General features: G+C 39.9%; 1 protein-coding gene across 9 annotated transcripts in view; it reads left to right on the forward strand.

Moving 5' to 3' along the window:
• The window catches only part of DYSF (dysferlin), a 780,712-nt gene that overhangs the window by 249,430 nt on the left and 515,135 nt on the right, over positions 1–16,147 (forward strand). For all 9 annotated transcript variants that reach the window (XM_053704344.1, XM_053704350.1, XM_053704349.1 and 6 more), the window contains one exon: positions 12,022–12,127. In XM_053704344.1, coding sequence (XP_053560319.1) covers positions 12,022–12,127 — 106 coding nt within the window. The remainder of the gene's footprint in view (positions 1–12,021; positions 12,128–16,147) is intronic.

Genomic DNA, 16,147 nt, shown 5'->3' on the forward strand with positions numbered 1-16,147 from the left:
GAGTTTAGCGTAGTTTCTTACTCAGCAGGGCACTGTTCTCTGCTTGGTTTGGGATGCTTTCCTGCTTTCCCTCTTTTTGCCTGGGAGGGAGTGGGTTCCTGCACTTCTTAGAAGGTTCCCTCTTTGGGAGTTGCTGGTGCAGTTTCTAGCCTGATAGGCTAGGTTCGTGGCTGGTGTCTACTAGACTTGTGTCTCAGCGTTGGAGCCGGGGGCTTAATCTGGAGCACGATAAGTTCTTATGGTACTAATTTTAGGCAGTTCTGGGGAGTGACTGTTTTTTCCTCAATCGCTCTTTCATGAGTGAGGACTGCACTCTGTGTGAGGTATTGAAGTTGACTTGTCCCTCTGGGGTTTCATAGAGACATTTCATGGTCCTTTGGACTTCCATTCAGATAGGGATAGGTTTTTTTTTTTCCTCCCTTCCTTCTGTTTGGTCGTTGGAGTTCATTTTTCTATGCATTTTTTGTCTTGTTGCAACCTTGAGTTGCGCTTGACTTTTGCTGGGGTTCCTTTTTACCCTAGTTGCTGAGCTTTTAGATCTCTTGTTGAGTCTTTTCCTTTCTTATTCCCTTCTGGGAATATTTGGAATTGTATGGGCTTGGAGCCTGCGGACTTGCCTCTTTGGGGGCTTTGTGTTCTGTGGAATCTAGCGATTTTGAGCAGTCTCTATCTGGCCTTGCTGGATTTAACTGATGGGCAGTTACTTAGTCCTTTCAGTTTTTGTCCTTCTGTTCTGTACAACGTTTTCTTTGTCTGGTTTGGGTAATTTCAGGCTGCGGTGCCTTTCGAATGGGCCACCTCGTCTACCCGCCCTTTTTTGCATTGAATGTCCTTGGGTATTGTTTTCCCAAAAGTAATGAATGCAGCTGTGGACTCTCCCCACTTAAGAAGAAAAACATAAATTATGCTTCAGGGAAATAGCTGTGGGGGAGAGTAATGTTCGGCGTGGTGTGCTAGCACCAATTGTGTGCTCATAAACTGTATAGGTATATTCAACTAACAAATATGCAGTGCTCTCTTAGAGCGGTCCTGAGCACTATAAGTAGGAGGAGTGGGGTTCCGTCCATTCCCTTGTCAGACCGGTGCCCTTTATCAACTATCACACCGCCAGTAAAGAGGTATATATATACACAAAAGTTCACAACGTTATTAGCTAAATGCAGAACTGTGGGATAAGAAGCAAACTTGTACCTTTGATCCTGCTGTTACCCACCGGAAACCATCCTCTGTCCGCTGCTTACTGCCGTGTGCCTTGTGTCTCCGCTAGTAAAAGGTGCCGTGTAGCTCCCAGGGCAGCTTCCTCTGTAAATGCGGTGTGTGTCACCTCCTCACCAAACGTCCCTAACAACGAGCAGGCTGTGCGGTCAGGATATTGCGCTCACTTCCTGCCTGTGCTCACTCCGGGAGGCCAATAGAAACAATGTGAAAGTGATTGAGGAGCACAGGTGCGAATGAGTTGCAACAAAAAGGTTTATTTTGAAACGACTTGCATAGTTACAACGCAAATGAGTGAAATAAATACACAAAGGTTAGTGAAAGACTAACCAAAACAAACAGTGTGAGGGGAGAATAGGAACATACTCCCCGGGGCTAATACATGACAGAAAAGAATCTACTGTTAGGAAGCAGACTGCAAAAATAGACAGGTATACGCGTTTCAGCAGATTGCCTTACTCATTACCTGGTTAAAAGTATGTGTATGTGCTCTTTAAAAAGGCTAGTAGACGGCTTCCTATTGGTTACTAGGGACCCACCCCTTGTTGCTAGGTGCAAAAAACAAACCAATCTCGAAGTTCTGTAGATACACAGAAAATCACTACCAGTGTTTACATTGAAACTCCTAAAGTGTTAGTTTGTAACATAATGAACTAATAAACAAACAAACTGACCATTGCTGCATAAATTAAAGGGGCACCAATTTATCTGAGTTATTTTAACTACCTAGATATAGGTGACCAAATGCAGGGAGATACGGTTGAAAGTTTATAATCTAGCTATGTCTTGTGTTTCATGGATAATGCGCAGTTCATCAGTTCTCTTTGATTTTAGGTAGAACTTCTGCTTCCATGCACTCTGAAACGTAATATGGAAAATTATATAAGACATGTTATAAAAGACATTATGCAACAAGATACAGATTATTATAAAGCTAGATGAAGAATAGTTATTAAATAGATACAATGTATGCACAGATTGAAAACAACACTAATCAGTCATAGATAAAATTCCAAAAAAGGGGCTCAAAATTCTGGTTATTCCAGTATAAACATGTATCCATTTACAAATAGTAGATACTGCATCAGTAACGATTATGATCTAAATAACCTTGCTAATAGAGTATTGTATGGGAACAAGGGGTTAAGAGGATGATGAAAACAAGTGGGCAATAAGCCATAGCTCCACTTACATAAATCAATCCCAAGGAGTTACTTACTCGGATTTAAATAAGGAGGCCGGAAGAGGGGACCAGGACCTTAAGCTGAAGGAGAAATAAGTACCAACTAGGGAGAATATATTCTCACCAAAAGTTTATTAGGTCATATTCAGAATTTAGGCCTTCAGGGACCCTTGTCCTGAGTTTGAAAATCCAAAATACTTCTCTCTCCCCCAGCCTTCGGTCCCTGTCTTGTCCTCTCTTTAGTGGGGGAACCTTTTCTATGATGGTCCAAGAGAAGGTAGAGGTATCTTTGGCGTGTATACCCGCAAAGTGTTGTACAAGGGGGGTGGATAATACTCCAGCCCTGATATCTGCTAGATGTTCTTTTATTCGGACCCTGGCTTCCCTGGTCGTGAGACCCACATACTGGAGGGAACAGTTCCTACAGCTGATGACATATACCACATAGGTAGATCTGCAGTTGAGACATGTATCTATTTCAAATACTTGGCCAGTTGTTAGCGAATTGAACTGATTTCCTATTGATGACCTAGAGAGAAGGCTCAGGGAGAGAGGCTATAGGAATTCAGTTATCTCTAAGGCTAGGAATGTTGTTGAGAGTATACCTAGGGACAAACTCCTTGGACCCTCTAGAGCTTCAAGAGGAAGACTGAGTCCACAACAGAGGACAGATGATAAGATCACTTTCCTAACAGAATACTCTAAACAATATGATGACATTTGTCAAATCCTCAAAAGAAATTTCTGTATGTTGTCTGCTGATGACAGATTGAAGGAGGTAGTAGAGAGAGGTCTGAGAGTATCCTACAAGAAGAATAAAACTATAGGTAACCTAATAGCACCCACTAGGTTGAAAAAACAAGGCCAAAATGTGTCATCATGGTTGAGCTGTAAGGGCACTTTTCGCTGCCACCATCGAACTTGTGTGGCATGCGAGAAAGTGACAATAGGAAATCAGTTCAATTCGCTAACAACTGGCCAAGTATTTGAAATAGATACATGTCTCAACTGCAGATCTACCTATGTGGTATATGTCATCAGCTGTAGGAACTGTTCCCTCCAGTATGTGGGTCTCACGACCAGGGAAGCCAGGGTCCGAATAAAAGAACATCTAGCAGATATCAGGGCTGGAGTATTATCCACCCCCCTTGTACAACACTTTGCGGGTATACACGCCAAAGATACCTCTACCTTCTCTTGGACCATCATAGAAAAGGTTCCCCCACTAAAGAGAGGACAAGACAGGGACCGAAGGCTGGGGGAGAGAGAAGTATTTTGGATTTTCAAACTCAGGACAAGGGTCCCTGAAGGCCTAAATTCTGAATATGACCTAATAAACTTTTGGTGAGAATATATTCTCCCTAGTTGGTACTTATTTCTCCTTCAGCTTAAGGTCCTGGTCCCCTCTTCCGGCCTCCTTATTTAAATCCGAGTAAGTAACTCCTTGGGATTGATTTATGTAAGTGGAGCTATGGCTTATTGCCCACTTGTTTTCATCATCCTCTTAACCCCTTGTTCCCATACAATACTCTATTAGCAAGGTTATTTAGATCATAATCGTTACTGATGCAGTATCTACTATTTGTAAATGGATACATGTTTATACTGGAATAACCAGAATTTTGAGCCCCTTTTTTGGAATTTTATCTATGACTGATTAGTGTTGTTTTCAATCTGTGCATACATTGTATCTATTTAATAACTATTCTTCATCTAGCTTTATAATAATCTGTATCTTGTTGCATAATGTCTTTTATAACATGTCTTATATAATTTTCCATATTACGTTTCAGAGTGCATGGAAGCAGAAGTTCTACCTAAAATCAAAGAGAACTGATGAACTGCGCATTATCCATGAAACACAAGACATAGCTAGATTATAAACTTTAATCCGTATCTCCCTGCATTTGGTCACCTATATCTAGGTAGTTAAAATAACTCAGATAAATTGGTGCCCCTTTAATTTATGCAGCAATGGTTAGTCTGTTTGTTTGTTTATTTGTTTATTTGTTTATTAGTTCATTATGTTACAAACTAACACTTTAGGAGTTACAATGTAAACACTGGTAGTGATTTTCTGTGTATCTACAGAACTTCGAGATTGGTTTGTTTTTTGCACCTAGCAACAAGGGGTGGGTCCCTAGTAACCAATAGGAAGCCGTCTACTAGCCTTTTTAAAGAGCACATACACATACTTTTAACCAGGTAATGAGTAAGGCAATCTGCTGAAACGCGTATACCTGTCTATTTTTGCAGTCTGCTTCCTAACAGTAGATTCTTTTCTGTCATGTATTAGCCCCGGGGAGTATGTTCCTATTCTCCCCTCACACTGTTTGTTTTGGTTAGTCTTTCACTAACCTTTGTGTATTTATTTCACTCATTTGCGTTGTAACTATGCAAGTCGTTTCAAAATAAACCTTTTTGTTGCAACTCATTCGCACCTGTGCTCCTCAATCACTTTCACATAAATTATGCTTACCTGATCATTTTCTTTTCTTCTGATGGGGAGAGTCCACAGCTCTCCACCCACGTTTTTATGTGGGACGGCCGTGTTTTAGTTTTTTATTCTTCTGGCACCTTTTTTTTTCACCTGATATTTCTCCTACTGTTCTTTGTTCCCTCGGCAGAATGACTGAGGAATGAGGGAAGTGGGGGAGGTATTTAAGCCTTTGTCTGGGGTGTCTTTGCCTCCTCCTGGTGGCCAGGTTCTGATATCCCAAAAGTAATGAATGCAGCTGTGGACTCTCCCCGTCAGAAGAAAAGTAAATTTATTAGGTAAGCTTAATTTATGTTTTCCTAAGATATGGTGGGTCCACGGCTTAAGTAATTACTGTTGGGAATATCTCTCCTGGCCAGCAGGAGGTGGCAAAGAGCACCACAGTTAAACTGCTAAGTATCACTCCCTTACCCACAATACCCAGTCATTCTCTTTGCCTTCAGTGCATGGAGGAGGTGAAGTTTAGGTGTCTGAAGAAAAAAATTGATTTAATCTACAAGCAAGTTTTGGGGTATAGCTGTATTCCACGTCATTCCTTGCAGTCGGGTAGTGGTGGCTTTAAAGCAGTTAGGAACTTGTAAAGAGGTACTTACTATGTTTTCCTAACAAATACTGCTCCTAGTTTAGAAATCCAGAGTTGGCTACTCTGTTCTTTCTTTTTCAAAGGTCTCTGTGAAGAACTGTGTCTTCTCATACCTTGCAACTGTCTACATGCCGGACAGCAGAGCAGGTAAGTGCTTTTTCTTCCAGTTGGGGAGACCATGCACTTAACCAATTACAAGACACTGTTTTTTTATTGGGACATAGATAATCCTGTTGTATGGGTTACACTGGGGCATGAAGCAGGCACTGTAGCATGTGTGAGACTAATATTTAAACTCTTTTAAAAAGAAAGGGTAAATGTTTTTATTAGGCTTTATTTTCTAACACATATTTACTTGATACAACAATACAAGTTTAAACTGAAAGTAAGGCTGAATTTTTTATTTCAGCAGTTTATTAATTTCCCCTTTGCTTTAAAATAAAACAATACAACATTTTAAACTGTCAGGTTTGAAAAACCGGATATTTCTGATACGCAGTGTACCAGGAAGTGGTGCCTCTCTGTGTCGCAGCAGTATTTTGAGCTCGGCAGTTGCGGATAACGTTTCTGAGCAAAATATTTTTCCATTTATGGGTGATGAGGTATTAATTGAAGCGGTAAGGCACATCAGTAATTGTTTTTTCTTAACTTTCCTCACAGAATTTTAGCTGGGGATCGATCCTAATTTGGGATAAAATTTAAAGCGTATTTTTTTCTTGGCTTATTTTAATTGAATATTAAAATCTTTGAAACTTCTCTGTACAAGTTTATTTAATGTTTCACAACATGTCTGATATGGAGCAAGAGTCTGCTCTTATGAATTCATGCGTATTATGTTTAGATGCACAAATTGCAGCTCCTATGCAATTTTGTTCTTCATGTGTCAAGAAAACTTTGCAAAATAAAGGTACATTTTTTTTAGCCTAATGTCTCTCAGGATGATGCTGGTAAAATAATACCTCAGCTTTCTCCTGCTACACCCCAAGCCTCAATGGCATCACATGCAGTGCCCTGTGGCTCATCTATAACTTCTAGTGGAGTTAATTTAAAAGCAGAAATTGCTGCCCAGGTATCTTCAGCGGTATCTGCGACATTAGCTGCCATTCCCAGATTACAAGGTGCCTGTCCTCAGTTCTGCTTCCCAAGTTTACCTTTCTCATAAGTCTGATGAGGAAGATACATCAGGACTTTCCGAGGGTGAAATCTCAGATTAGGACAGTATAATTCCTTCTTCTGAGACTGAGGTGGTATCCTTCAGATTTAAGCTTGAACACCTTTGTGTATTGTTAAAGGAGGTTTTAGCTACTTTAGATGACTCTGATACCCCTGTAGTTGTCACTCCTAAGAAATCTAGTAAACGTAATAGTTTCTTTGATGAACCTTCCACTTTGGAGGTTTTTCTGGTGCCGGACCGTGCTAGGGAGATTATCTCACAGGAATGGGAGAAACAAGGGGTGTCTGTTTCCCCGTCTCCCATTTTTAAGAAAACGTTTCCTGTTGAGGACTCCATTAAAGACCCTTGGTATACTGTACCCAAAGTTGAAGGGGCCATTTCCACTCAGCTAAGATAACCACTATTCCTATTGAAGATAGCTGCTCTTTTAAGGATCCAATGGACAAGAAGCTGGAGGGCAAGGAACCTTGTTCATCAAGGTCTCCAATGGCAACCTGCAGTGTGTATTGCCACCATGACTAGTGTGGCATCTTATTGGTTCAACGCCTTGTCTGATTCTCTTCAAGTAGAGACTTCCTTGAATGAAATTCAAGATAGGATTAAAGCTCTTAAGTTGGCCAATTCCTTTATTGCAGATGCCATTTTACAGGTTGCTAGACTAGGTGCTAAAACTTCTAGTTTCGCTGTCCTAGCCCACAGGGCATTATGGTTGAAATCCTGGTCTGCAGAAGTTAAGCTTCTGGTGATTCCTTACAAGGGCAAAACCTTGTTTCGACCCGGTTTGGCAGAAATTATCTCTGATATTCCGGGTGGAAAAGGGTCTTTTCTACCTGACGATAAGAAGGATAGGCCTAAAGGACATCAGAGTAATTTTCATAACTTTCATAACTTTCAAGGAAAGCCTTCACCTTCTTCTTCCAAGCAGGAACAATCCAAGTCTTCTTGGGAATCCAATCAATCTTGGAACAAAGGGAAACAATCAAAGAAACCTGCAACTGATTCCAAATCAGCATGAAGGGTTTACCCCCAATCCAGGATTGAATCAGGTGGGGGAAGACTTTCTCAGTTCTCTCAAGCCTGGATACAAGATGTCCCAGATCCCTGGACTGTGGACATAGTATCCCAGGATTACAAACTGGAATTCAAGACTTTTCCTCCCAGAGGAAGATTCCATCTCTCAAGATTATCTGCAGACCAGATAAAGAGGGAGGCGTTCTTGAAATGTGTACAACATCTTTCCTCCCTGGGAGTGATAGTTCCAGTCCCAGTGCAGGACCAGGGTCTCGGGTTCTACTCCAACCTATTTATGGTTCCTAAAAAAGAGGTAACTTTCCGTCCCATTCTAGACTTGAAGTGTCTAAACAAGTTTCTTAAAGTTCCATCCTTCAAGATGGAGACTACATGCTCCATTCTTCCTTTAGTACAAGAGGGTAAGTTCATGACAACCATAGACCTAAAGCATGCGTATCTTCATGTTCCTATTCACAGGGACCATCACAGATTCCTGAGATTTGCCTTTCTGGACAAACATTTCCAGTTTGTGGCCCTTCGATTTGGTCTAGCCACGGCTCCCAGAATTTTTTCAAAGGTTCTGTGGGCTCTTTTGGCAATGATCCATTCTCGTGAAATTGCTGTGGCACCCTACCTGGACAACATATTGGTTCAGGCGCCATCTTTTCAACAAGCAAAATCTCACACAGAGATGTTGTATTTTCTTCGTTCCCACGGATGGAATGTGAATTGGGAAAAAAGTTCCCTCTCCCCTGCTACAAGAGTAGTGTTCTTAGGTACCATAATAGATTATCTATTGTTAAAGATTTTTCTGACAGAGGTCAGGAAAAACAAAATAATTTCCTCTTGCCTCTCTCTTCAGGCTACTGCTCATCCTTCAGTGGCTCAATGTATGGAGGTAATCAGTCTGATGGTGGCTTCCATGGACACATTCCTTTTGCTCGATTCCATTTAATAGCTCTCCAGTTGTGCATGCTCAGACAATGGAATGGCGACCATGTGGATCTATCTCAGAGAATAGAGTTAGATCAGTCATCAAGGGACTCTCTCCCGTGGTGGATTTCTCAGGAACATCTGTCTCAGGGCACATGCTTTCGGAGAGCTTCCTGGGTGAGCGTGACCATGGACTGAGGAAGGACCTCCTGATTCAGGGTCCCTTCCTTCATCCAAATCTCGTTTCTCTGAAGCTGACTGCTTAGAGATTGAACGCTAAATTCTGTCTAAGCATGGTTTTTCTGAGTCGGTCATTGAGACCAGGATTCAGGCTCGCAAACCTGTTACTAGAAAGATTTTCCATAAGATATGGCATAAATATCTTTATTGGTGTGAATCCAATGGCTACTCTTGGAGTAGAATTAGAATTCCTAGAATTTTATCTTTTCTTCAGGACGGCCTGGAGAAGGGATTGTCATTTAGTACCCTGAAGGGTCAGATTTCTGCTTTATCTGTTTTACTACATAAATGTTTGACGGATGTGCCAGATATGCAATCTTTTTGTCAGGCCTTGGTCAAAATCAGGCCTGTCTTTAAGTCTGTTGCTCCTCCTTGGAGCCTTAAAATTGTTCTTAAAGATTTACAGCTGGCTCAGTTTGAGCCGTTGCATTCCATAGTTATCTTGGAAGGTTTTGTTTCTTGTTCTGCTCTGCAGTGTGATTCCCCTTATCTTATTTTTCATGCTGATAAGGTGGTTCTTCGTACTAAGTTAGGTTTCCTTCCTAAGGTTAGGTTTCCTTCCTATGGTTGTTTCTAAAAGGAATATCAATGAGGAAATTGTTGTTCCCTCTCTGTGTCCTAATCCTTCTTCTTCCAAAGAACGTTTGTTACACAATTTGAATGTTGTACATGCTCTTAAACTCTACTTACAGGCGACTAAGGATTTTCACCAGTCCTCTGCCCCCTTTGTCTTTTTCTCTGGGAAACATAAAGGTCAGAAAGCTACTGCTACTACTCTTTCTTTTTGGTTACGAAGTTTCGCTTGGCTTATGAGACTGCTGGACAACAGCCTCCTCAGAGAATTACGGCTCATTCCACAAGAGCTGTTTCCTCTTCTTGGTTTTTCAAAAATGAAGCTTCTGTGGAACAAATTTGCAAGGCTGCAATTTGGTCTTCTGTACACACTTTTTCCAAATTTTCCAAATGTAATACTTTTGCCTCGGCTGAGGCTTCTTTTGGGAGAAAGGTTCTTCAAGCAGTGGGGCCTTCTGTTTAGGACTGCCTTTCTTGTCCCTCACTATTTATCCGGGTCCTCTAGCTTGGGTATTGGTTCCCAACAGTAATTACTTAAGTCGTGGACTCGCCATATCTTAGAAAAGAAAAACAAAATTTATGCTTACCTGATAAATTTATTTATTTCCGGATATGGTGAGTCCACGGCCCCACCCTTTATTTTAAGACAGTTGTTCTTTTGACTAACATCAGGCACCTCTACACCTTGTGTTACTCCTTTTTCTCCATTTCCCTTTGGTCGAATGACTGGGGGTTGTGGGTAAGGGAGTGATACTTAGCAGTTTAACTGTGGTGCTCTTTGCCTCCTCCTGCTGGCCAGGAGAGATATTCCCAACAGTAATTACTCAAGCCATGGACTCACCATATCCGGAAAGAAATACAATTATCAGGTAAGCATAAATTTTGTTTTTCATGGATCAGACAGAATGCCATTTTATGATATGTTTCAGTTTACTTCTTTCATTAAATTGACTTTCTTCTCTTGGTATCCTTTGTTAAAAAGCATACCTAGGTAGACTAAGGAGCAGCAATGCACTACTGGTAACTAGTTGGTGATTGGTTTCTGTGCATATATGCTTCTTGTCATTGGCTCACCCAATGTGTTCAGCTAGCTCCCAGTAGTGCATTGCTTCAACAAAGGATACCAAGAGAATGAAGCAAATCTGATATCAGAAGTAAATTGAAAAGTTGCTTAGAATTGTGTGCTCTTTCTGAATCCTGGCGGAAACATGTTGGCTTTTATCAACAAACAAAAAAAGGACCCTATGTGAATAGCCTTGCTACCCCTGACAAAGTGAAATCCCAATCACTTCAATAAATACAAATACAAATAAACAATTCAAGGGAGCGCTAAAAACAAGCAGCTATAAGGGAGATCAGTGATATTCAGACTAATACTTTGATAAAATTGTTGTACCTAAGAAGCTTAAGTAAAGCTAAAATGAAATATATAGGATTTAATAATCATAAATAAAGCTTAAATGAAATACATAATGTTTAATAATCATAGACAAAAGATTATAAGATTGTTATAAAAAAATTATTTGTTATATAAAAAACCACCGGTAGTATACAATGTATGAAAATAAAATCAAAATAGGGTTGAATGTTGGAGGAATGACTCCTCTCAAAATCAAAAACTGTGCAAATGTATATTGAAGTTATCAAAAAATGGTGTTGTATTCAAAAATACGGTGGCTGTCCAAGAATATGGCTCTTTATATCCAAAGTAGGCAGTTCATAACAGGTATTTCATAAGAGGTGTTTTATAATAATTTCCGCTAGCAGATGGAAAGTTCCTGTATGTTTACTGTGTTTAAAAGGGGGTATGGTAAAAGTTCTCCTCTTATTGGTTGCAGTAAATGTGGTATACTCAACTTCAATACTTTACAATATTGGTGTCTAAATCGGTCCGTGACTCACTCTTACCCCAGAATCCGAAATCCTTAACGATTTCTCCGCTTCCACGTAGTGTGACTAAGCTTACCCTTAGATCCGGCGTCCGGTGTATTACCTTTCAGGACTCTACCGTTCTCTGCTGTGGGTTACCTTTTCCAGATCTTAGTTCCGGGTCACGTGTTCAGATCACAGGGTTCAGATGAACCAATGAAAGGAGCGGAATACCGGGTTGTTTGAAGAAGTTTTCCAGTAAAGTATAATAAAGTATACAAAATTTCCAAAGTATCCAACATAAATGTAGCAAATGCTGGTTGCATTCCACTCATCAGAACGCTCTGATCTTGGAGTTAAAAACGGCTTGTTATCATCATCTACGCGTTTCAGCTTTGGAGCCTTTGCAGGCTTTTATGTCCATTAAAACACATAAGGTTTTTTCACAAAAAATATTTTAATGGTGAATTTTGTAGAAAAGTCAAAGGATTAATCCCATATAGTGACAATTAACAAAGGGCTATAGCACATGTGAATGTAAATGTGAATTATTGCACATGCTCAGTAGGAGCTGATGACTCAAAAAGTGTAAATATAAAAGAATGTGCACATTTTTTTTAATGGAAGTAAATTGGAAAGTTGTTTAAAATTGCTGCTCTATCTGAATCATGAAAGGTTCATTTTGATTGAATGTCCCTTTAACAATTTTATTTACCTTTAACATTCTATATCCTCTGTCATAGGTTCCTGGGCGCTACCAGAGTCGCACTGCGGGATTTGTTTACAGCTCCTAACTTCACAGCCACATTCAATGCTCCTCTATTGGATGCCAAGAAACAGAGCACCGGGGTAAGGGGAATATTTATTGCTAGTTCCTATCTCAATAAGAGGCACCAGGTGACACTGTGAAGCTGCAACATTCTGCTGATTTGCATTAAAATTTTTGGAGGCCCCCGGCCCTGTAGTGTAGGTTCTGGCTGGCCCTGGACGGTGAGGGGGCCTGGGGGAGGGCCTGTGGCTGTGGGAGCCCTGGTGAGGGTGAGGCAAGCAGGCTGTGGGTTGAGGGAGGGGCATAGGAGGGTGGGTGGGGCATAGAGGACAGAGTGGGGGATCTTTTGCTAATTAGTGCCCGGGAGCAATAGTAACATAGTAATTGAGGTTGAAAAAAAGACCATCAAGTTCAACCTATACAAATGTAATATAATTACAAAAAAGTTAAGCTAAAATTGATCCCATAAAAAGGTGATCCATTTAACACAAGCAATCATATTCCTGAATCCTGTTTCCAGCTAGACATGTATCCAAACCATTTTTAAATGTATCTAAGGCATTGGCATTCACTACCTCCTTTGGTTATGAGTTCCACAATTTTATTGCTCTTAAAGTGAAAAAACGTTTCCGTTGCAGGAGATTAAATCTTCTTTCTTCCAGCCTTAAATTGTGCCCTCTTGTCATAGTTTTACTCAGTTTGCCCCTGTTTCTGTCTGTAACACATACAGCCCAGGTCCCTTTCCCTCTAGTCTCAATGGAAGGTCCATTTATCCACAGTTATTTATTTTTACTGTATTAGATACCAATTTACTGTAAATAATTCTCATTTAGTAGCTCCTATTATACGTACAATGAAATACGGTCTCTTAAACTTTTGACCAGGGGGCAGTTTTAATGCTCTCTGGTATTTTTATGGCTAGATGCCTGGTGCCCCCATAGCCAGTCTTGTTATATATTTATAGCTAACCAAAAACACAGCGTTCTCCCTGTCTGTGTGTAATCTGTATGCTGCATGCTTTTATAATACTGTGTGATGCAACTGTTGAACTTAGATGTCTAGGATGTCAAAATTAAACTTTTATGATTCATACAGAGGGCAGAGTGTATAGTTTAACCCCTTAAGGACCAGCGACGTACCCTGTATGTCGCTGGCCTTTTTTTGGGACGTGATTGTTTTATAGCGCGGTCTTGCCACCAGCGTTGAGACGGCTCTATTCCACAAAGCCTGCTGGAGGGAGGGCATTAATAGTGTGTTCTTGCTAGACTTGTGCTATTATGTCCTGAAAAAACCCTTAATGACCAGTGACATACAGGGTACATTGTGGTCATTAAGGGGTTAAAAACAAAACTTACACATTTACTACTGTATTATTCCCTTTTTTCTCTTGGTCTTTTTGGAGCTTTCTGTAAGAGCGTACTGAGTAGGGATGGGCGAATGTTTTGCAATATTTGAAAAATCAAACAAATTTTAACACATTCATTTGTTTTGAATTTCAAATGTTTGCACAACATTCTAACATTCGTCTAATGTAATAGTATTTCTAATGCTTTCTTTAAATGTAATATTCCAATTATGCAAAATTCGAAATAGAAACATTAAATTGATATATCTGTATCTATTATGTATCAATTTACTAAATTCCCTACCACACGAACTATTGAACTTCTGAATAGTATTTGTTAAATCCAACGTTACATTCTAAATTTCGAATGTGGACATTTGAAATCGAGAGTGATATAGGAAATAGGAAATAGCATTCCATTATAGAATTTATAAGAATATTCGTTCTTATCAACTTTCGATTATGTAAATTGAATTTCTACAATAACATTTGTTCTAACATTCGAATATATAAACACATTCACCCATCCCTAATACTGAGGTATGCTCTGGGTGTGCACGTGGCTTGAGTTTTATATGTTTAAAGCTTATTCAGACGCTACTGCCATATAATGGAAGATTCAGCAGGAGGAGAGGATCTTTGCTCCCAGGATGTGTGAGGCCCACCACATTGGTAGAGTTGCCTCACATAGGGGATGTTTGTCATATTGTTGTATATTATATTGTCAGCGTCACAGTCATAATACAGATACGAACATGTTCTACGCCTTGTGTCGCAGCTAATAGGTTAAACCCTGGCGTTATCTCCACATAATATACATTAGAAAATCTACTAAACTGTATACTATTTATATACAGCAGGGATATGAGAGGCTCTGTATACTATTTATATATAGCAGGGATATTAGAGGCTCTGTATACTATTTATATACAGCAGGGATATGAGAGGCTCTGTATACTATTTATATACAGCAGGGATATGAGAGGCTCTGTATACTATTTATATACAGCAGGGATATGAGAGGCTCTGCATACTATTTATATACAGCAGGGATATGAGAGGCTCTGCATACTATTTATATACAGCAGGGATATGAGAGGCTCTGTATTATATTTATATACAGCAGAGATATGAGAGGCTCTGTATTATATTTATATACAGCAGGGATATGAGAGGCTCTGTATACTATTTATATACAGCAGGGATATGAGAGGCTCTGTATACTATTTATATACAGCAGGGATAAGAGAGGCTCTGCATACTATTTATATACAGCAGGGATATGAGAGGCTCTGCATACTATTTATATACAGCAGGGATATGAGAGGCTCTGCATACTATTTATATACAGCAGGGATATGAGAGGCTCTGTATACTATTTATATACAGCAGGATATGAGAGGCTCTGCCTACTATTTATATACAGCAGGGATATGAGAGGCTCTGTATACTATTTATATACAGCAGGGATATGAGAGGCTCTGTATACTATTTATATATAGCAGGGATATGAGAGGCTCTGTATACTATTTATATACAGCAGGGATATGAGAGGCTCTGTATACTATTTATATACAGCAGGGATATTAGAGGCTCGGTATACTATTTATATACAGCAGGGATATGAGAGGCTCTGCATACTATTTATATACAGCAGGGATATGAGAGGCTCTGTAAACTATTTATATACAGCAGGGATATGAGAGGCTCTGTATACTATTTATATACAGCAGGGATGTGAGAGGCTCTGTATACTATTTATATATAGCAGGGATATGAGAGGCTCTGTATACTATTTATATACAGCAGGGATATGAGAGGCTCTGCATACTATTTATATACAGCAGGGATATGAGAGGCTCTGTATACTATTTTTATACAGCAGGGATATGAGATGCTCTGTATACTATTTATATACAGCAGGGATATGAGAGGCTCTGCATACTATTTATATACAGCAGGGATATGAGAGGCTCTGTATACTATTTATATACAGCAGGGATATGAGAGGCTCTGCATACTATTTATATACAGCAGGATATGAGAGGCTCTGCATACTATTTATATACAGCAGGGATATGAGAGGCTCTGTATACTATTTATATACAGCAGGAATATGAGAGGCTCTGTATACTATTTATATTCAGCAGGGATATGAGAGGCTCTGTATACTATTTATATACAGCAGGCATATGAGAGGCTCTGCATACTATTTATATACAGCAGGGATATGAGAGGCTCTGTATACTATTTATATACAGCAGGGATATGAGAGGCTCTGTATACTATTTATATACAGCAGGGATATGAGAGGCGCTGCATACTATTTATATACAGCAGGGATATGAGAGGCTCTGCATACTATTTATATACAGCAGTTATCTGGGAGTCTCTGTATATTATTTATATACAACAGGGATCTGGGAGGCTCTGCATACTATATATACACATCTTCAGACAAGGAAAATATAGCTCCAGTCTTTTGTTGGACAGTATCTGGCCTGTTGACCTCACTAGTCTCAGTGTATAAATATACCACAGTGATTTTTGTAGTGTTTAATTGGGCTGTTTCCAGTTGGAGCAGGACACTGGTTGTTAATGTGGACAGGTCACCTACAAAGCTTCAGTGCGAGAGGAAACAGCAAGTCAGGCAATAGATGTATTTAGTAACTGTGTGTTCAGGATCTCAGCTGGGAGTTTCCTGTGGCCTCTATGCTAACTTCTTGTAAAGTATTTCTTGGCAATGTGCAAATAG

Source organism: Bombina bombina, chromosome 2 (assembly GCF_027579735.1).
Source record: "Bombina bombina isolate aBomBom1 chromosome 2, aBomBom1.pri, whole genome shotgun sequence".
NCBI lineage: Eukaryota > Metazoa > Chordata > Amphibia > Anura > Bombinatoridae > Bombina > Bombina bombina.